Source organism: Aptenodytes forsteri, unplaced genomic scaffold, assembly GCF_000699145.1.
Source record: "Aptenodytes forsteri isolate BGI_AS27 unplaced genomic scaffold, ASM69914v1 Scaffold2, whole genome shotgun sequence".
Taxonomy (NCBI): domain Eukaryota; kingdom Metazoa; phylum Chordata; class Aves; order Sphenisciformes; family Spheniscidae; genus Aptenodytes; species Aptenodytes forsteri.
The window spans coordinates 6,192,174-6,215,091 of NW_008795695.1; the positions used below are offsets into that span (position 1 = coordinate 6,192,174).

The 22,918-nt window shown below is 38.6% G+C and overlaps 1 protein-coding gene across 4 annotated transcripts in view; it reads left to right on the forward strand.

Annotated features, from left to right (window-relative positions):
• MAP3K7CL (MAP3K7 C-terminal like) overlaps positions 1-22,918 on the forward strand; it is a 31,579-nt gene that overhangs the window by 6,015 nt on the left and 2,646 nt on the right. For all 4 annotated transcript variants that reach the window (XM_009282934.2, XM_009282936.2, XM_009282935.2 and 1 more), the window contains 2 exons: positions 5,987-6,045; positions 15,609-15,724. In XM_009282934.2, coding sequence (XP_009281209.1) covers positions 5,987-6,045; positions 15,609-15,724 — 175 coding nt within the window. The remainder of the gene's footprint in view (positions 1-5,986; positions 6,046-15,608; positions 15,725-22,918) is intronic.

The following is a 22,918-nucleotide window of genomic DNA, read 5'->3' on the forward strand; positions in this document are numbered from 1 at the left end:
ATGAATTTGAGACATATTATTTCAGCCTATCTTGTATCACTTGGAAACTAATGCAAGTTAAACTGAATATGGTGTTCCAAAATTTAAATAAGTGTTCCCAAATAGGAAGTTCGTTGTAGTTTATCAACATCAATTTAATTAAACCAGTGAAATTCAGTATGTCCTAATTTATATCACTGACTCTTATTTACTGAACGTATCAAGATAGAATGATTATAACAGGAACTTTATTAAATTTAGACCAGTGGATTTGTTTTGTGTAATAGTTCTAAGGGAAGGTTTGTAGGTAAACATCTCTTCACCTTCCCTCCTAGAATAAAAGCTTGAATCTAGCTGAAAAGGTCTGCTAGTGACGTGTGGTGATAAGTGACTGGTTTTGAAATTATTAGTGATTTCTTTTGTTTGAAATTAGTCTACCTCTGATAGCACTCTCCAGAAAAATCACTGATAACAAAGGCAAAATATACATCTTCTAATGAAACTGACAGACAGTGGAACAGTGTAATATTTTTGCAAGCATAGCAAATGACTTATTTTACTCCTCTTTACGCCTTTGTTATCTAAGTGACCACGAAGAATTTTTTGCTTTTATAGTTAATCGTGCAAGACTGTTTTGCAATGGTTGCTTCTTCAATAGCAACCTTCAAATCCCTACTCCATCCTCATTCTGGTTGTAATGGCAACAGAGGCTTTCCAGCAGATAATGTATTAGTTGAAAACCAGTGGGGATTGCTAAAATAGATGGCTAAAATTTACAAAGCTAGTTTCCTAAAACTACACCCAACCTACAAGTAAGTGGCTTGATCTTTGGGAAGTTAGACAGGAACTTAGGTGCGGTACCCTCAAAGGGATAGTGGCTGCGCGTTTATCAGAGGATGCTTTAGGCTTAGGTGAAGGTATATGGAGTAGGAGGGCTTTGCTCTTATGTCTTCTGTTATGGGCCGTTGCTATTTTTGGGAGGTCCACAACTCTTATTATTGAGCAAGCCTTCATAGCCTATTCCTGGGTCAGGCAGTGACCAATCCCCACTATTTTATGAGTGAGGTAACTGCGAGGTTGTGTAAGGTCACATCAGGCAGGGCTGTGAATAGAAGCCCGGGAGCTTCACGCGGCAGTGCCAAGTCGCAGTCACTTAGCCACACAGCCTTCCAGGATGAATTCGATGAGTCTATGCTTGTCTGTCAGTAACCAGGGCTGGAGCTGCTGGATCTCACCGCCCTCCTAGGGCCAGGACTGGACCCCGATACACAGTTTGCCAGTGTTGTCCTGCTGCGAGTTGCAGTGCTTGCAGTTGAGTTTGAGCAATTTTCCTGTGTAAGGGCTGATCCACTTACAGGATAACAGCCTACTTATGTTACCAATTTAATTCTTTAATTTAGGAGGAAGAGATCTGAATACACTTGCCCACGCGTGCAGGAGAAAAAAATAGTACCTGAGTGTATAATTAAAGACTGGATCATAACTCAGTTACTCAAGGAAGCAGAGCTGTGATTGGCATTTCCTAAATTTTGAGTGCTTGATTTAGCAACCTTAATGTGCTTTCAACACATTTAAATTTTTATTTCTATTTCTGTCTATCTTTGTGAAGATCCTAGAGAAACTGTAATTTGTGAGTTTATACTGCAAGTAAATCAGAAGTTGTTCTTAAAGTATTTATTCATTAACTACTGACCGTAGCCCACAGTTCAGCTAAACGGAACAGACACGTAGGAAGAGACTGAGGTGTTACGCTTCATTGTACCAGACATTGTGTTAGACAGGCAGCGAAGTGTGAGGGATTTCGCTCGTTCATCTACGTGATGGAGGTCTGGGCTATTGGAATCTCCAGACGGCCAGAACATGATTAAATAAGTGAAGCTTTCCCGAAAGCATGATTCATTCCCAAATGTGCAACATTAGCATATATCAGGGGACTGAGTGCATTAGGACATCACTGATAGGTAGTAAGCCTTTTGTATGAAGACAATCAGTCTTAATACAGTTCAGCCTTCTAAATCAGGTGGCTTGTGTGGATCTCTGTGCCACACATTAGAAGCCTATCTCACGTTTGTATTAATAGGTGCTATCAGCAGAGAGACAAGAGCTCACCTGGACAGTGAAGGTTGAACAGCTTAGCCTTGCTGTCTTTACACAAAGCTGCCCATCACGCCATTTCAGCATGAAGGTGTGTTGGCTGGGCAGCATGCTTAGGGAGCTTGTTCTTTTGTTATGTTGTTTTGCTGTAGGAATGGTCAGAGAGCTGGCTCTGACATAGAAGGGTACTTTGTCTCAGCCTGACTGAGTGGAAAGCAAAAGGAGGAAGTGATTTCCCTGGAAACCCTCCCTCAGATGCTCTCTGTTATAATGACAGTTTTCAGCAACAAGCACGGCAAATGTATGAACCTGATGAAACAAACATGAAAGTCAAACTATTCCATACGCATGAACCAAGTCTTTGGTTAAAAAGAACATCAACTGCATGTGCAAAGAGTTCATCTTGTAATCAGAGTACAGGTCTTTACCTTTAGTGCGCTTGCAAATATAGACCTTCAAAATTAGTTTCGGGATCTATGGGAAATCGGGAAGTGCTACTCATTTAGAAATCGTGCAACAGATACTTTAACTTAGGTGGCTGTGATGAAGTCCCTGATCTGACTCTTTCACATCACAGGTTAGTGCTGTGGAGTTCGCTGGGATGGTCATAACATTCACGTCTATGTTTTTCCTCCTTTCTTGTTTTCTTTTGACCAGAATCTTGACTCATTTTCAGGTGCAGCAAGTTGCAGTCTCCGATTTTTTTATATTTTTATTTTTAAACAAAATATGTTTTCAACAACCAGCTTGAATTATAAATCCTTTTTCTTTATGAGTGACAGGGAAGGGAGCAGTAAAATAGTGACCACAGGGGTGAGATGCTGTTTGTATCTGGTGAAGAATCAGCCTAGTTATTTTCAGGGTTTTGTGGTGCAGAAAAGCCACTAACTTTATTATAAAGGGGGTCTTTGATTATATCAGTTATTCCTTATAACAATCTAGGCACTCATTAAATATTGATAATAAATTGAGAAAAGGAGAAAAAGAGATATTTCTGAATTCTATTGTCTAGTTAAGGAGATGTAGAATAGAAAAGAAGAAATACAGACAGGCAAGGAGATAGTTATGAGAGTGTTTTTATCTTCAGAGTATTTGACATTTCAGACATTTTCACTGTTTCTGATTTTCAGAGTCATAGATTTTTAAGGCTAGAAGCCAATGTGATTTAGTCTGATCTCCTGCGTAACACCAAGTATTCAAGCTTGTAAGGGCGATAGTGATTCTTTTGGAAGAAAATGCAGGAGTTTATACCTTTCCTCTTGACTTTCTGAAAACATCCTCAAAAAAGTTTTAGGAGGCGAATGACTGCTGTCATTTGCTTTCCCCTTGTGTGAAATCTAAACGTGTTTAGTTTTTATCAAGTGATCTTTGTTGTTATTGTTGTGGTTACTTTGACAACAGTGAACTACAGACTGACATGATGCAGTAATTTATTTCACTGGAAGCTGTGGGGAAAGTTTTTTGTTGTTCTTTTTGTGGAAAACAAGCTTGCAGTTAGCTGTGAAGATTTCTGTTAAACTAGTTACTTCAGCTGAAAATTTCAGAGGAGCCTAAGAGAATTAGGAACTCGGAAAAATTTCAAGCCACTGAAGTCCCCAACTTTTCTCGATGATGTTCTGCACATCAGATGATGATTTAAACAAGTCTTAAACTATCATAACTAAAAAAAACCCTAGCAGCTGTTCAATAGATGCTAGGGCAGGCCCATTATAAAATGTACTATGGTATGCCATAATGGTTAGGATACCAATATGTTCTATTTTTAGTACCATTGACTCAGTCACTTGAGTTCAAAAAATAAGCAGGGAACATCTGTTTATTGAAAGGATTTCCTCTATAGTAATTTCTCTCTCTATTCCATCCTTTTTTAAGGATTTACAGACTTTTTTTTACTGGTTCTTTTCTGAAGATAGTCCAATATATTTTCTAATATTCTGACACTGCATTAATTTTGTTTTCTTATTACTATCCGATGCAGTGAAAAAGTAATTTTTGGCTGATGTTTCTTGAAAATTCTTGGGGTTGCTTTTACTTTCTTTTTCTTAAGTTAAAATTGTTCGAGGTCCCTCCTTAAAGCTACTGTACCAAAGCTTGTACTGCTGGAATTGTCAAAACAAATAGCAGCTTAACTGCTGTCCACGACTCTGGTCCAATATCTCTGTCAGAATATTTAACAGCTATTCAGCCAAATATTTGTAGAGCAGCTGTACCCCTAGTCGGACTGAGTCCTATTCCGTCCTTCCTTTTAGCCTTGCCATATGATTCATCTTTCTTCATTTACAATATTAGTCTATTTTAAAATATTGTACAAGAAAGCAACAGCAAATTAAAGGTAAACACTTGCCTATCAGCGTGATACAATTCTATACAATTAAAGCAATTTAAGTATTTTCCAGAATGGACGTGTTCGGGACCTGGTGTGAAAAATGAAGGTGGGTGGGTGGGTATGACTTTTTGTTAATACCAGCAAGACCCCTACCCCATGAAAATACAGAACTTCACTTTGTTTCCTGAGAAAGTTCAAAAGCTTTTGCTTTTGCCCTCTGTATCACTGTATTTTTTTTTCTTCTCTGGGCATCCCTTCCTAGAGGGTGCCCAGCTCTGGCTATGTTAGTTAAAGTAAGGCTCTGACCACATGTTAGCCAGTATGTTTATTTTTCGTAGGAGAAGGTGGCTTATTTTACTTGTTCCCCCTAACCTACTTTGCTGTATGACCACTGAGGGCAGGATGAAGATAACAAATATTTGACAAATAATTTAAATCCTAGTCTGAACTCTTTAAGAATATTCAGAATCCTGCTTTGATATGTGGTCCTCTTAATCTTTTGGGGGTTTTGTTGTAGCGTACAAGTCTGCCAGCATAGAGCAGTTTGCAGGATCTGACCTATGTTAGCAATTTTCTCCTATGAGAGTCATCCTTGTTTAATTTTGACACATTACAAATAACTAACTCTGTAAGCTAGCTAATAGTAACCTTCTCTTCACCTCCCGTAACCTGTAGTAAGATACATAAACAGTCATCACAATCCAATGCAAAACTGATAGTGTGAAAGTCACTGAGAAAGAAATATTGCAGTGGCTAGCTGTGATGCTACCAAGTATGATTCATATTTCTGATCTCAGTCCAGCTACTAGTGGGCAGGTGTCCACATCACAACACTGACGTAACTGGCACAGTCTGTCCCACCTTTGCTGGAAGCCTGTACTAAAAATAAAGAAATAAATAAAAACACAGTTTGGCTTGTTGTCATGAATGAACTAACTCTAGCCCATAAGGATTGTTATCTACAGGTTAGAGTAAAGACATTTCTTTGCAGTATGGAGAAACTTGTGGTGCTTCCCCATTCTAATCACATCTGTGTAGGTAACAGTCTTCTAGTGCCAGGGTTGCCAGGCTGGTTTGTATGTTCTTGTGGTTGCCTTTGGGTGGCGGGAGAAAAGGTTTCTATTATTGTTGGTTTAGCCCTGATAAGTCATTGTATTGTGACAGGGAAGATGTCTTTCCCTTCATTCAAGTAATGAACTCTTTGGTAGTAGGGATGCTATCCTTGGAACGTTCTTTACTCTGCAGTGTAATGGAGAGCTCAGGAAGAAAGATTGTTTGGATTTATTGTTTTTATTAAATTGTCACATGTTCTACTGCTCTAACTGGCTTTGTTTTGTTTCTTAATCACTGCAGTACAAAATAGGCTTTCTGTCTTCCAACACCTAAACATTTTCTTATTGCCAACCCACTAGTATTTTCAAGGAGTCTATTAAGGTATCTCAAGGGTAGAAAAATAAGCAGATGCGGAGGTGTTTGCCGGATCCTGATATTATTGTGAATATATGCAACGTAGAACAACATTAAACAGATCATTTGAAATGCTCTTTTTGTTAGACATTGACTTTTAACATCATGTTTACCTTTTAGATGATGCTTCCTCTGAAAACTTGCCTTTGGCATTTCCAGAACTAGAACAGCAGCTGCAGGTAAACTTTTTTTTTAAACTACAGTTCTACTTTACATTCACTAGATTTGTTATGATAAAAAACATCTGGTTGTTACACTAAGGTGAAAGTTTTCAGTGGTGCTTCTCTAACCTATTAACATTTAATAAGACTGTATGTTTCCATAGAAGAAAACATTGTCTTTTCAAGATCTGCAGAAAAATTGATTTGACATTTTTAATTCAGTTGCAGGGAAATGGCTATTTTAACAATCATCTCACCTGCTTTTTTTACAATTCCTGTGCAAAACACAGCATGTACTGCTGCACTGCAATCAAGAGAGTTCTTGTGGTTTTGATGGGAGAAAGAATGAGCCAGGTATTATATTGTCATGCCTACAGGCTGTGCTAAGACCGATATGATCAGCTTTCTCTGAAGCATTCCAAGAGAATTCAAAGGTATATGTTGTAGTGCCATCTTATCTCTAATCTTGGGTAACTAAAGTCAGTCATCAGGATTGATGAGAGCCTCCTCAAAGTTACTCTAGTTCATGCCGCCGCATAGCCAGCCACCCTAACGGTTGCCCTAGCAGGTGTCTGCAGACAGCATGGGATAAAAAAGTGGTGCATCCTTTTGTGACTGGTCCGATTTTGTCAGCATAGCACAATGGAGCCCCGATATACTGGACAATCAGACGGCGTTGATGGCAACTCCATGGTTCACCAGGCACAGAGCCAGTTCTGTATCCAGGGATTATTTCCCTTTCCTCTGTGGCGGTTCTGGAGTGTTTGTTGGCTTTTGTAAACTACTTCAGATCATCTGTTTCCCAGGAGCATTTAGACTTCCTCTGATATTTCAATATGAAGGCAGTTGTTTCCTGAGTGTAAACTGAGAAAGGCATTAGCAGACCGTGTTGTCCAATGATGTCATCCTTCCTGTCCCCATCAACTAGTGAGACAACACTGGAGGGCTGCTGACTTAAAGGACTGACTTTTCTCTCCTGCTGCTCTCATCAAAAGGATGACTGAGGAAGGAATGGAGGATGACAGAGCCTCTTCTTGCTCTATCCCTCTAATCCTGAGAATAGGGGCAGGTTCTTCAGGCATAACTAGGAAAGATTATAGGAAATAATAGCAACTCAAGATTTGGGCTGAAAGGAACACGGTAGTACGTTGGCCTCTTTATTCCACTGACTTTCCAGTGCAGCAAAGACAATTGATATTTTTTTCCCTCAGAAGAATTCAATTTGAGAAAAGCAATATTATTTTGTGGCTGAAGCACTGAATTTAAAGTAAAGAACCTGCATTCTGTTTCCAGCTCTGTCAGTGACACATTGTGTGATCCTGGAGGAGTTGCTTCATCCCTCTGCTAATCTCTGAAACAAGGTTAATAATTTTTACCTTTTTTGTTAAAGAGCATTGAGATCAGTGGGTGAAGACTGCTCTAAAAGAGCAAAGTATGATTATCATTACTGCTGTTGGTACATAAAAACAAAATTACTAGTGTTAGATGTAGGTACTTTACAGGCCAAGTGATGATTTCTTAATTAGGACTTTTATGACCCATTTCTGGAACATATAATGTACTCTAAATGTGTAATTTCATGATAGACTGAAATTGCTCTCCTGGAAGCATTCAGGTCTGCTGGATAAATAATAGCCCTTCAGTAAGAGTTTTTTAAGTACACGCTAGAGCAGTTCCACTAAGTACACCCTCTTGGTCTGTTAAGTACCTGACATTTTTTTCAAGAGAACCTTCCTTTACTCTCATGATCTCAATATGATAACAAATTCAAAGAAACAGTCAAAGGCTTTGATTCAGATAATGTTCTTTTTATTATCCTTCAGAACCTTTTTTTGGTAATATTGAGGTAGTTGAAAGGATAACTTATGAGGACTATCTGGCTGACTCAACCACTCGAAAGTATAAAGTTAGTGGTAGTGCTTCATCCCTTAGCTTTTCAAGCTTATGTGCATATTTATATTTACATGCCTTTATGTTCAGCCAGAGGCAGTTAAGTCAACACAGGCTTCTGAGCTGATGCAGAGGTGACAGGGCATTTAGCTTTAGCAATGAAAACTTGAGTTTCCTTGCTTTTGTCAGTCTGGATCACAGCTTAAAGTTGTAACTATTTAATGTAATTACATTATGTTTACACTGCTTTAAAATTTCAAACAAGAAATAACTGTAACAAAGTTGTAATTTACCTAGTTACCTTTTCTTATTAATTACTTTTAAAAATTGCTGTAATTCGAACTGCTAAGGGTGTGTCAGCTCTGTATAGCATGTGGTTGCAGTTTATGTTAACGTAACCATACCGGCTTTGAAACAGGTCACTCCTGTATTACAGAAGCAAACTACAACATGGGCTTCACCAGGACCTGCAGAAGTACTGAATGGTGCTGTCCCTTGTCATTCCATCCTTGCTTTTCTCTATCCCAAAGTTAGCTGGTATAAAGCAGCACACATGAAGTGTCATGTAAACGAACCCTTTAATCAACTGTGGCATAGCAGCCTGAAATGCTTGAATTCGTAAGAATGCTGGTACATATTTTCATAATAAAAATATCACATCTACAGCCACAAGATTTTCATCACCATGCCATAAATACAGTCAAAAGCATTTGTATTTTATTTAAAGAAGCAAACTATAAATGCTGGGTAGGTGGCTGTATAATAATAGGCACTTTAAATAAAAAAAAGAAGTAATAACTTGCCAGGTTTCAAACACACAAAGCAAAATTTTGAAACCTGTTTTAAAAACAAAACAAAAAAAAAAGGCCAAATTAGCTGATCTTCAAGTTGGATTTTGAAAGCAGCTTGAAAGCTATGTAAGTTCACCGAGTGACTTGGAAAATCAGAGCCTTAGAATTTTATGCATGCAGGCAGCAGACCACAGCCCGAGTACCAAGCAATTTGCACCTCTGTTTTAGGCTTCAAGCCCTTGTCCTTCTATGTTAGGCCCTGGCAGACAACTTGGCTGTTTGAGCAGAATTACCTAGTGTTCCCACTTTTCCCACCACGATCCTGCCATACCTACTCCCCGGGCACTGGTATCCAATGGCAGGGCAAAGTTCAGTGCAGCCTCCCCCTGACAGGGTAATAAACCCTGCTGTCCAAGCGCCGGCGCCAACTTCGCAGGGGTAGAGGTAGGATTGGCTGGAGAAAAGGTATTTCTGGGAGACTAACTGCAAATACCTAATTCTCTATAAGGACTCGTACTAGAGGACAATCCTAGTTGAAAGTTACAGCTTCTTTCTGAAGAATAAAAATGATCAGTCTCTAGTGTTCTGATCTACTAGCTAGGTTCAGATGAAAAATGTTGTCTTTTCCAACTACCTTCTTGAACGTTACGTTTTTCTACTACTCTGAGAGGAAGAAATTCCGAGAAGCAATTTGTAGGAAAATAAATCAATTCTCTAACTCAAAAGTTTTGCTTTTGCCTTTTTTTTAACTTAAAAATTAATGTATGGACAACCAGACACAAAAGCCCTCCATATGAGAACAGAGCAGTTTAAGCTATATGCAGGAAAAGCCTGGTGTCTTTTGCAGCTTTATCATTAAAAAAACTACAAAGAAGTTCCTGATATGCTACCAGTGAAACAAAGCTCATATTAATAAACTTCTTGCTTTCAAGTCCTTTTGTTTGCAGTATTGGAAATTATTCTCTTCCCACTGATGAGCAAGACTTTGAATGAGGCTAAAGCACTTGCTTATTTGGGCTTCAGTGTCATCCCCCCCACCCTTGCGTGAGCAATGTGGTGGGTAGCGGGGCGAGGGTAGGCTTGCTACATTTGCCAGTTTGTTATTGGGAAATGTTAACCTTTGCCTCCTGTAAAAGTTGGACTGGGCCTTGGAAGGCGCTTCCTTGATTAGCTGCATAGTGGGTGGTGGCCCCTCTGACAGACACTCTACTACGGGTTATCTGCTATATTTAGACACCTACATCAGCATCTAAGGCCTTGTTGTTTAGGTCACTGAATATAGAGGAAGGTATCTAGTGTTAAGTACCCGCATTACTATGCCCTGTGTGCTGTCTGTCCTCTCCCAGCATTTCCTGTGACTTGCTCAGTTCATCTCCCTCTTCTCCGTCAAAGTCTTTATTCCAGCTGGGAGTTTGATCTTGGAGAGGGAAGAACGCAAGTCACATACAGATGCACAGGGTGTTCTGTAATTCTTTATCACCTCTTCTCATGAAATTGTGAGCTTGAGAGAGGCATTTATGTCGTATTTTGTATTACGAATCTGTTGAGATCAATGAAGTTAGATGACTGTAAAATTGCTGCAACAGAGAAAAGGCTCCAACCATTTACAATATCGGTTTGTTAAGTCAAGGGGTAGTTTTTCATGCTTTAGTGGGAAATGTCTATACAAAAGAAGTAATGAAAATATGAAAGGGACAGTTTGTTGTGTGTGATACAAACATTTAGCAGAAACCTTGTTTACTCTGGAACTTTAATAATGGACCTATTGCTTCTACTGACTGCCAAGACTCTTGTTAGACACATAAATTATTTTAGAAAGTTTAAAAGTATACTGTATTTTTAAAGGGTATGCTGTATTTTTTTAATATGTATTAAATTCCAAGAGAATTCCTAGAGTACCGTGGTACTCTATAATTAGATTTGATTGCCTATGAACTTGATAAGTCTCCTGTAATGCTGCTGTGATAACTATGGTCTTATGTGAAGATTATGTAAGACATGGATGTTTACAAAGTCAGGGCATCATACTAAGGGTAGAAAAGAATGGAAAGTCTCTCAGGAAAGGAGAGCAAAACTCTCAATTGCTCCCAGCCAGTCGACTTGAATTGTTTGGAGGAAAGAGAACTGCTTACTTTCATAGTAAAACTAGTCTAGACTAGATATATCCTAGACTAGATATCTGAAACTGGTTGAAGAGTTCCAGTTACACAAAAAAAAGTAGCTGCAATGCGCAGCTATCACTTTTCCTTGGAATTATGTGCTTTCTTCTGTCATGGAAGAGTACACAAGGCCATATAATGAACATGGGCCACATGCAAAATACTGGCACTGAACTTTATGGTTTTCCAGAATAGTTTAGCTGAAAATTACCAAATTTACAAAAAGTGAGACACCACTCTAATTAGACCAGTTCTAAAGGCTGCCTTCTAGATGAGTCCACATGCTCAGCTGGCAAAACTGCATGATACCATTTTTTCTTTAAACTTCGACCTTTTCAGGAGAAAGTTTTGCACTTTTTTCACAGTAGAATCAAAAAGTAAATGCAAACAAATGAAGGTGAATTAAAAAATAATCTGTTTTAAACTTTTTGAACACTTGGTTGACACTATCAACTGTACAACTTTTATGGATACGGAATGCTAATATTCATATGGCAAGGCAAAACACACTTTGTCATGTGAGCGAAGCAAAAAAAAAATACTGAAAACTGTCCTTTTGTGTCCCCCAGCAAAGATTTTAATTAGAACAGCTCATTCAACCTGTCTTAAAAAACAGGCAGAACCACTCAGACTCTTTCTATTTCTTCATGAACTGCCTTTGCATATCATCTTCCAACATCTTCCATATCTGCATTCCAAACAAATATCTAAATAAACAGTGCATATGTCTTGTGAAGATGTACATACGTATGTGCGGTTACAGAATAGCCTGTAACAGCATCTCTTAATGTCTACTTGCTGGATTCTGTAGAAAGTTTGTCAACACCACAGTGAGTTATTCAACAAAATACAAGGAAAAATATCAGACCTTGTTGAAAATCGGGCATAGTGGGATAGACCACTAATATCACTGAAAGCTCTAGCTTTTGTACTAGCTTTGTGAACAAAATCAGAGATGCTGTGTGCACATATTTTGCCAGCACAGGAAAATGAGGGTGGATGACACTGAAGCCTGAAATAAGCAGGATTAAAAGTAGCAACTGTCACCATTAAATATAACTTTCTTTGGCAGGGGTGTTTTTTGCTTATGTAGCAGGTATGCTTTTATATATATTAGTTTATGGACGGGCAAGATACTTCATGAAGTAACAAGCTCGGGCTGTCCTAAGGAGAAATTAAAGTATGGCTGTTGGCTTCTGAGTGAAAAAAATATATACTACAGATGGAACTTTATTAAGGCCTGTTGTAATTAGTCACCTGGGTAAACTAGCAACTCTTACCAATAAAACAGTATACAGAATTCATGGATAAAAAGTGCTTTCTACTGGGAATTCCAGTTCTTTTCCTGTGCCACAGGAATGCCATCGAGGTAGCATCTGCAACACTTCCCATGGCCTGGCCACAGGCATTCAAAAAAGTCATTCCAGGTGGAACGGGGAGCAGAGAAGGGCTGCTTGGATAAGCTAGGGAAAATGGAAATTTCATCTGGGATGGATTAGAGGAATGCAGCTTTACCGAGGCATAGGTCTTGGAAAGTATATGAGAGGCCTCTATAAGTACATCTCAGGGGTAAAACAGGTAGGACAAAGAACCACCATTTGAATGAAAGATAGTGCTGGCACAATAAAAGACTGTACAAACCTGTCTTCAACAGAACCAAACTGGAAATGACAAACATGTTTCTAATCCTTGGTGAGGCTCTGGGCCAGTCTTACAACTGAGGCAGGGGACGTCAGCGTTTCTAAGAACTGGGCAAGCCTGTGAATTGCAGGATTTGCTTCTGACAACAGGGGACTGGACTCGCTGATTTTGCAGGTTCCTCCCGTTCCCGTTTAGATGAGTATGGGCTAGTCCAGTAACTGTTACTATTCTGTTACTGTTTTCTGTGGAAATATGTTAATACCATAAATGTCTGCTGGCTAGTTGGAGTTACCCCTTTGAAACAAGCAAGTTTTGTCTGTTTCTGCATTTGTTTTTCAGGAGTTTGCCCTGCCTTCTTCTGAAAACGCTTCTCTTGGTGGGAACAGATGTATCAGTAATTCTTTGCACTCTTGTTTGTGTCAAAAAAGTAGGCTGTTAGACATGGGTAAAATAATTTCTCTGTGCTTTTGTGTTGGCTTGCATTTTCTGGTGGGCAGCAAAGAACTGACCAGACTTGTGTCTCTTCACTTTTTCTTGTGATTGCAGTAGAGGTGTTTGTTAAATAATGAATGCATAAGCCTGTTTCATGTCCTACTGGCCAGAAATTACTCATGGACACTGTAGGTACTATCTCCAAAACCTTTCTTAGAAATTTCAAAATTACAAAACAGCAAACCAAATTGTCCAGTCATCTAGTCATATAAAAACATAATTGAATTTACATTTTAAAGTAAAAATACACTCAAAATTAAAAAAAGTTCTTGACATAGTGCTTCTTAGCATCAGACAAGACTGAAAAGAATTGTATGAACAGAATATTAGTCAACTGATTGTATCTTTTGTTGTCAGTTTATTTTGAGTGATAAAATATCAATGTAAGAAAAAATGACACTGAAGAGGAAACAATGATAGGAAGGAGTTTGAAAGTCAGCAACTGGTTCTAAGTGGGAATTAGATACTAAGTCTCAGCATGACTAGATAATTTTTAGCTCTCTATATATATCTTTTGAGTGGGAAGCTGGAATATAGAAACTGAGTGCTGCTTTAATTTTTAAACTGGTTTAAACCAGCTAGATTTGCGGAAACTAAGTTGGAAGCAAAAGCAAGTATTTTTTTCTTTTGAAGTATCACTGTTTGGGGACTTTCCCCCTGGGTACTGTTCAAAATTGTTTTATTGTGACGCATTTGTTGTTTGCTGATCTCTGGTAGATACCAGAGATGCTACTTTGGCTCACCCTTGCATTCTTGGATTAGAGCACTGAGACTTCTATATTCTGTCCTGTTAAATTTATGCTTATTATTTGGGTGGCTATATGAATGGTGCTATTGCTCATCCACATTGAAATGCAATTAAAAGCCCTTTCCTAGGGACCAGATTCATCAAGTAATGGACTGCCCTTTCCCTGGGGTCCCAAATTCTCCGAGCTCAGAGAGAATAAAACAATGTGAAACAATGTGAAACAGTTCTGCCACAGCATTTTTACATTTAGAACATGGAAAACGAGTGTCTGTTTTAAAATTTCAGGGAGGAACCACATACTACCTACAAGTACTTGCAAGGTCCATAGATTAGGTACATCTGTGCACTGGGGTACATCTGAAGCCAACTTACCCTGCCTCCTGGATAAAAATACTTTTAATCTTTGTCTCTGAATATGTTTAGTAAAATTTAAATTTCCAGTTTAGCTAAAACAAAGGTTTACAAGATCATAAATAGGAAAAGTCTGAAGACTTGTGCTTTTCTTTTCCTAACAATGTCATTGGAGGAATATTATACTACAGGGAAGAGTCAAAGTAGGACAACAAGAAATAAAAAATAATCTACTTATATTGTGAAAGGCAATTGGATGTTCTTTAACTGGACAGTAAAGGAACTATTTTAAGTGCTTCCTTTTGCTTCAAACAGGTGGCTCAAGCCTGCTATTTGGAGTTCATTTACAGTCAATTGATTCATGGCTAATAACTTAAAAATACTACACTTCCTGAAAGTATTATAGCCAAAATGTGACGGTCAAGCCTGAAGCCTAAATTAAGTTGCATTCTTTTTAAGGAACAAAAAGCACGGACATCTAACCAAACTGTATTTTCAAGATCTTGGTTGAAACTCAGGACAGAGTGGTTTTATTTGCCGTATTTATTACCTCCAGTGTGCATTGAAAAAGAATTAAAATCTTACTGCAATAATGTCAGTATTTAGGTTAGGAGGTACAGTGGTTTTGTCTTCACCGTGTCTTTTTTATCTGATTTTTTTTTTAAATTCCTGTCATCATTCAACTCTCAATCTCACCTGCACCTCTCATGGAAATGTAAAACACTTTGCAAATATAGTTGATTGAACCCTTACAACATTTCTGCTAACTGAGTACGTCCCCTTCTTCTACAGGAAATAGAGACGAGGAGAAACTGAGTATGATCTTGAGCAAACTACTTACAGCTTGAGGCGTTGCTGGGATAGAACCTATCGTGAAATCTTGGCTGCACTGGAGTCAGCAGTAGAACTCCTGTTGCGTCCAGCAGAATCAACCCCAGTGTCCCAATTCATGGTCCTGTCCCATTTAGTAATAAGCTGGAAGAAGCATTGCATCTATGACAAAAACAGTGTTTAGTCAATAGCTTTCCATGTCTTTTCTTCTCATCTTGCAGAATTGGAGAATAAGAGCTTGTTTGCACTCAAATTACCCTTCTGCTCAGTGCTGCAATTTCTGCAGTGAAAACACGCTCATGTATTTTAGGGGTCTGACCAATGCATCAACTTTAGCATTCTTATCTGTAGCTGAAAAAGAGGGAGGTAAGGGAGAAAAATCTTTCTCTGAACAATCTTTAGGGATACTTTGCAAAGTTGACAAGGAAAGTTCTGAAAATCCTTACAAGGTTTGAAAGTTTATGCATATTCTTATGCAGGGAAGTGGCTTTTTCCCTTCTGTGAAAGGCCATCACTAGGAATATTTGGCCGTATCCTGCACCTAGGGTGAAAAAAAATTTCTTTAAGCATTCTCACAGGAATTAAGACAAATATTGTATCTTTCAAAATATGTGCTTTTTCCTAATATTTCATTCAACAGCAGTATACATACGTTTTTTTCTCCTTCTTTTCTTAAAGCCGCTGCCTCCTTGTCATGACTCTAAGGAATCTATGCAGGTGTACAAACAGCACTGCAAAATAGCAGAAGAGTACCATGAAGTCAAGAAAGAAATTGCTCTGCTGGAAGAAAGAAAGTGAGTAACTTTGCCAGAGTATTTACTGTTGTATATTCTCTTTGTAAAATCCTGTTTTGAACATGAGGGTTTCACATGATATTTTCTGACCTTATACCTCTGCCTGACGGTCACAGTACAGCACAACAGTTAGGCCATTGGTCCGTAGGATCAACTGGGACCACTAAGGACACAGAGCTGTCCTAGCTCTGGGCCCTCAGTTATACAGATGTCCCTTAAAACCTTCATTAACAGCCTCCAGGTCACTTAACAATCTAGTTCAGCTGGTGCAAGTCCCCTTTTTAGTTTTAGGGATATTTTTTTCAGTTTAACTTTAAGCGTTTTAATGAAGAATATAATTGATCCTCAGTAAGGTTTAGAGTACTTGACAATATTAGTAAACATTTTTCTGTGAGGTGCATTATCTCTATGTACATTGCATTATCTCTATGTACATTGACATTTTAGGTGTTCATACCCAATGTGCATAAGCTGGAGACTTTTTTTCTTGTCTACGGCCTATACTCATACCCCTGTCATCTTTGCATGACTGTTAAGTGGCAAAGAGCACTCTGTGACTCTCGGTCCCTTTCCATAAGAAACCCGAAAAAGAAATTCAGAGAGAGGAAAGAGGGTGAGTAGTGAAAGTTTTTAACAGACAGCCAACCCCAAGGAATAACAGTTACTGCTAAGTAAACTTTCGCTTTCAAATGCTTTTTTATTTTTACATTCACACTGAAGGTGACTTCAAGCAGTGTTGCCTTCCTCAGGGAAAGTTACCTCAGTGTCGATCTCTGAGACTTCTCGTGAAAGTGAAGACCACGCCGTCATTCTTCCAAATGCTGCTTGAACAGAAATATTTGTAATATAGCAACAGGGGTCGAAAGAGCTCTGTTGCAGAGTGGGCTTTGAGTAGAAGGTGGGCCACTGTATCTGTTTCATAGCAATCTTCGCACAGCTGACCATGCAGTTCAGCCAAGTTTGCATCCATGGGAGTCTTCAGCTGCAGAAGCAAGCTGATGGGAGGGAAACCGGTGAAATCCTGTAGTCTTACAAGTAAGATAGCCAAAGATCTCCTTGAATCCAGACTATGCAGGGTAAGAAAGTGAGACTTGTCTTTGTCGGGGTTGATGGCTACAGGCACAGTATAGTTAGTTGTTGCCTGAAGTGTCGGAACTAGTTGAGGTTTCCCACTACAAATCCCCTCCCACTGTAGGACCTGCATGGCACTCAGTGGCTGACAGGTTGGCACAAAAGTTAAAAAAGAAGAAAAAATAACCAGAAGAGATTAACACTACATTGTCCCAGTGTTTCCATTTGATTAATCATTAATTAAACTTGGCCAATCAAAAGTAATTGGTGTTTTTAAAAAGATGTAGAGAAGATAATGAATTCAAATAATTTTGCAATGATTCGTCAAATTTGATTATCTAATGTAAGCTGCTTACATGTGTATTTAGCAACCAAGTGAATTCAGTGGAAACCATGTGTATTTGTCTTCTCTGAAAATCCAAACTGAATATAAAATATTAAATGGTTGTTTAAGTGCTTAATTTTAGACATATAAACTCAAAAGGTAGCCTTAGATCATTTGGTTTTTAGAGTCTACTAATGTAAATGCGTTATTATTACTGTTACATACCTAAAAAGATGTAGAGAAGATAATGAATTCAAATAATTTTGCAATGATTCGTCAAATTTGATTATCTAATGTAAGCTGCTTACATGTGTATTTAGCAACCAAGTGAATTCAGTGGAAACCATGTGTATTTGTCTTCTCTGAAAATCCAAACTGAATATAAAATATTAAATGGTTGTTTAAGTGCTTAATTTTAGACATATAAACTCAAAAGGTAGCCTTAGATCATTTGGTTTTTAGAGTCTACTAATGTAAATGCGGTTATTATTATGTCACATACCTGAATCAGTTATGCACATTTATGAAGTAAGCTTGGAGCCCTTGAAAACTAGACTTACATATATATTTTTGCATTTACTAGAATGAAAAAAAATGCTGTTTGAATGCATTTTCATTTATCTGTGGCGTCTGTGGTACTAGCTGAATTAGAAATATGTTGCTCCTTGGAAATGGCAGATACCTGCACAAAATTGTTCACCTGAGCTCAAAACTATCCTCATCAGCCTCTGAGCCCAGAAGTCAGCCTCTCAGCAGTGGTTGTCCTAGATGAATTAAGGGGCTTCAGGCTGGCATTTTCCTTCATTCCACCAGTGGATGTCAACAGTGGAACAATGTGAGGAAGCTTCCACCACTACTACCTTTGCTGAACCTGTTCTGTGGATAGAAGATTTCGTGCCCCAGTAAACATATGTTAAAACAAGAGTGGCTGAATAAGGCAGCAAATAGAATTATATTATTGTGATTCCTATGTGCCTTCTATTTACATATTTGTGGCCTAGATATTCACATGCTGTGTAGCTGTGAAATGCCTAAACATGACAAATACCAGTGCAGCACCTTTCACCACCTTCCAGATCTCTTAATCTGAAGAAGTGGTCCTACAAGCACTGGGATTGAAGATGCTTAATTTCCTACAGGTTGGTGCACTGTGGTAATAACAGAATTTTGAGGTTTAAAAAGCTGCAAGTGCCAACTGAAGCTTTTTTTCTCCAGATGGGAACTATTTATGACCCCTCCCTCCAGGTAGATTCTCCATTTTGTAGTATTTTGGAGGAGGTCTCACAGTACTGCCTTTCCCCTTTGGGATGTCTTTGCTTTCTGTAGCAGTCTGTTTTTATGAAACCTTCCAGAAACTAATTGGGACCTCTTCACCACATGAAGTTTGGTTGAAATTGAAAGGTGGATTAAAAAGTTATTAGGACACATACACCTTTACACACATGTAAGCATACAAAACCTGAACACATTAACCTTGATTTTTATATAGATTTTTATATAAAACTAGATAGAAAGAGAGTATAAGTGTAGAGGTGAAGGAGTAAGCAAGAAGCAAAAGAGAGTTTTGGTCTAGTGATCACTGATTTATATCTAAAAATGATCTCAACGGTTACAGTTTGAAAGTTAAAGGAAGTTTATGGGGTAGCATATGCTGAATGAAGAGGAGAGTGGATTACAATGGCTGGGGTGGCATGCGTGTGGAATATTCCATTCTCAGAAGGGAAGGATGCTTTGACTTTTCTAAGAAGTCTGCTGAGATGCACAGCTTTTAGCCTCAAAAGCAGTTATGATCAAATGGAAAAGAGGGAGCTGTTTGCAGCTTTCTGAAATTTGCCCCTGTGGCAGGTGTCTTTATCTTCTACATTTGAATTTGAATGTATGGGAATAAAGATTCACAATTGCCAAACACACCTGCTATCTATTGTCTATTTCTTTTAAATATTATTTTGATAAAATGGACAAAGATAGAGTTTCATCCCTTGTAATGGGAATCAACAATTTGTGCAGTGGTCTTCAGCGCACATTTTTACCGAAGGCAACCAGAAGTGCTGTTGGATGGTGCCCCTGCCAGTGCTCTGAACTTCCTCTCCACAGATCAACTCACCTGTGGAATTAAAATGTCAAGTCCCACCTGGCAGTGTCTGCTCCTGTGGTGCCTACTGGTAGTACACTGTGCACACAGAACACTGAAGACAATGATTGTCAGGAAAATAGCGGAAAATGGATTGAGCAAATATTTTTGATTTGTTGGTTAGGAGGAGGAAATAATGTTAAGTTAACCTGACAAAAATGTCCGTACAGGTATTGTAGCTTTTTAGTAAAACAAAAAATGGAATAGTATTCATTCTACTTTAAACACTTTTTGTTCCAACCTCCAAAGTTCAGTGTAACCTTTTATCCGTGAAATAATGCATGCAGGTATATTTCTAAAGGAGGCATCTTTAAGAAATAGAAAGTTGTATAACATTGTTTTAAAATAGTCAAAAACGTTTACTCTTTCGCAACTTTTCAAAGGCTTTTAATTCTGCTTAGCTTGACTTGTCTCTCATGGTAGCGTGAGGATCAAGTATGGCCGAAGTATAGAAAGGCAGTGGTATGAAATGACAAGGGTGCTTTCCATCAGGGCAGGAACAGAGTTTATTTGCCCCTTTCTCTTGTATGCAACGTAGATGGCAAGAGAATGTAGTAAGCTGGGAGTGGGAGAGAAGACAACAACTATTTCACAGGAAAATGGGAAATGTGAGAGAGAAAGGGAGGTTGCAGGTTCAAAAAAGGGAAAATCAAAGGACAAAGCAAATAAGAAGGGAAAAGAAATTACTCGGGAAGAAAACAAATGGAAGCAAGAAATTTAAAGAATTTAAAAGAACATTGGGTAGATTTTTTTGCTAATACAAATCATTATAGCTTTGTTTGCTGTCTTCACTCAAACTCTTCCCATTTATACCAGCAATATGTAGTACAAGGGACAAAATCACTCTGGAATGGGAGACATGATCGAAAAGAAAGAAAAGGGTGTGGAAGCGAGAACACACCACATTTAGGTCACAGAATGTAATTTAATTTATGTTCCAGAAACACACATGTATTTCCATAACAGATGTTTTCGGGTATCTAAGTTTGGGTGAAAGGGATGGGATGGCTGGTTATTTTGAGCACTTGTTATATTGCTATTACTAGATAATGACCCTGGATTATGTAGTTAAATATTAGAGTTGCCATGGTTGCTAGCTATATCTTATATTCTTAGCACTGGCTGGTTTTCTCTTTTTCCTCCCCCAGACAATTCTAATATAACTCTCCAGAAAATATTATTTGACCACCACCTGGTTGAGGATCACTCCTTTTCTTTGCCATGGATGTGTTTTCTTTTCTTTCTTTTACACATATTACAGTAGACATGCAGTGGAGATGTCTGCTTAATTTTGTGGGATCCTTCCGTATGCTTTTGCATGCTCTTATGACCATAGGACTGTTTCTAAGGTCTCCAGTCCAGATGGTTTCTCCAGGTACACTATTTCTGGAGTGTCTTTCTCAACACTGTTAAGACAAGTAGTCTTCAGACTTTCAGGTACTGCAGAAAAATATTGGTATAAACCATAAAGGCAACCTTTTATCTTAATAATTTTCCCATTCTAGACCTGATTTTTCATCATCTCACGTGTATCCAAAATACACGTTACTTGCCAAATAGTGGAAATTACAGCTTTCCTAATACAAAGAGAAACCTCAACTTGCCCTATTGCAGTGATGAATACTTGCGGGCCTTTTATGTGTTGGCATCTGAGAAATATTTTCATTTACATTAAAACAGGCTGTCTCATTGTTTTAAAAATTAATTAGTAGACTTTGAACACGCAAGGGCAGTCTCCTCAGACAGCAGTTACCTTACAGGGCCTCACGATTCCTCCTGACGTGAAAGCCATGTCAAATATGGGAAGAGTGAATGACCTTATGGCCACCAGAACACACAGACACATGTTAGCTGGGAAGAAATGTGTAGTACAACAGATGCATGATCCTGAATACGTTGTTCACAATGGGGGAAAGACAAGTCTGCCTCTGCACTCTGGAAGCTGTTTTCCTTGTGTCCAGTCCATCTCCAATACACTTACCTCCAGATAGATACATCTGCTTCGTCTGTCACTTTCCTCGGTATTTATTAATTGTGAATATTACTGTAAGGGAACTCTGTTCTCTGCATGCTCAGTCATTAAGGCCAGGACAAGAGAAAGAATTTCCCTAAGATCACGCTGGGTTTTTCTCCTGCTCTGGTATGGCTTGTGGTTTATTGGTTTATGATGCAAATCACACTGGTCTTCTCTTCCCACCCCAACACCTCCCCGAAAAAGAACACTTAAAGCGTACTTTACAGATTGTCTCAAAGCTTCAAGTACATCAGCACCATTTGAGAAAATACCGTATCAATGCTGTTAATATTTAAACTCAGGGTAACCATTAACAGAAAACACAGATTACACCGTGCTAGATCTATTTATTAAGCATCCATAACAAAGGCTAGATGGTGCAAGAGCTTGGTATGGTGTTCTTTAACCTCTGGAAGCTAAGTTCAAATCCTGGATTAGATCAGAAGCAAATGTTAGTTACTGTCCTCATCCTTTTGTGAGCTTCGTAAACCACACCATTCATAACATTTAGCAATTCCCTGGTACTCTAATTTTAGATCTCTGTGGCAGGCTGGCAGTATTTGCCTGAAACATCACCCTACCCTGTAAACAGGTGTTGATCCTGATGGGAAGGGAGTAAGTAGGTTCTGCTGACTCAGAAGTGGGCAATTTTACTACCTCAGTGCAAGGAAACTGCTTTCTGCGAGAGAGGTCCTAGAGTGTGGACTGCAGCAATGAGTGTATTTTGATCTTAATGCATTTATATTTTATTTAATAGCAAAGCTAAATCCCAGGGAAAAGAAAAGTTTCTGTGCTGCTTGAGTATTACTGGAGGGCAGCACAAAAGCCGTGTGTGCACATAGCCTCATCTTATCAAATCAGGACTGACATTCATTAATAGAGCTGTCTGAGTTTGCACACTGTCTGTCTGTGCCGCTCCTGGCTCAAGTCCAAAAAGAGTAGTTAGTACCTTTCTTTTACACGTACTGAAAGTCCCCATGGAAGAGGTTTACCGGCTTTTAAGATGCTGATTACTTCTTAGTGTGTTCACTGCATCTCCCTTTAAGAACCTCCTAAGTGTAAGAAAAGTAAGGAAGAATGATTCTGAATTAATTTGTTTGGAGCACTTCTGAGTCAACAGTCTGTAATTTGAAAGAGCTTAATTGAATCCTTCAGTCCAGCATCGCACCAGTAGAATAATTGCAGAGAAATACTGCTGAAACTCTCTTTTGGTCCCAAGAGACAAAAATCTTCAAGAGGAAGCCCTAAGAGACTGAAGTGATTAAAGCTGCTGGACTTGTAAAATCTCATTGTCCCTAAATGCATTTCTCACTCTCTAAAACATACATGCAATTACTCCTTTGCGGCCTGTAGTCCCATTAATAACAGCTGGAATATCGAACTGTCTAGCAAGATCAGTTCATCTTGGCCAATTTGAAAATTGGTTGATCTAGCATGGCCCAAGCAAAGAGAAATGAATGGCTTGCTATTTTTAAATTTTTTACAACTGTATTGTGCCAAATGTTAATAGAATTCTGCTGAACAAAAATATGCACTTGATATTTTCTCTTGAAGACCTGACTGAATACACCTTTCACCTGGTGCAAGGAAAGAGAAGAGGCTTTGCTGCAGCATAGCTGCTATGCATTATCTCAGTGGTATAAAACAAAGCCA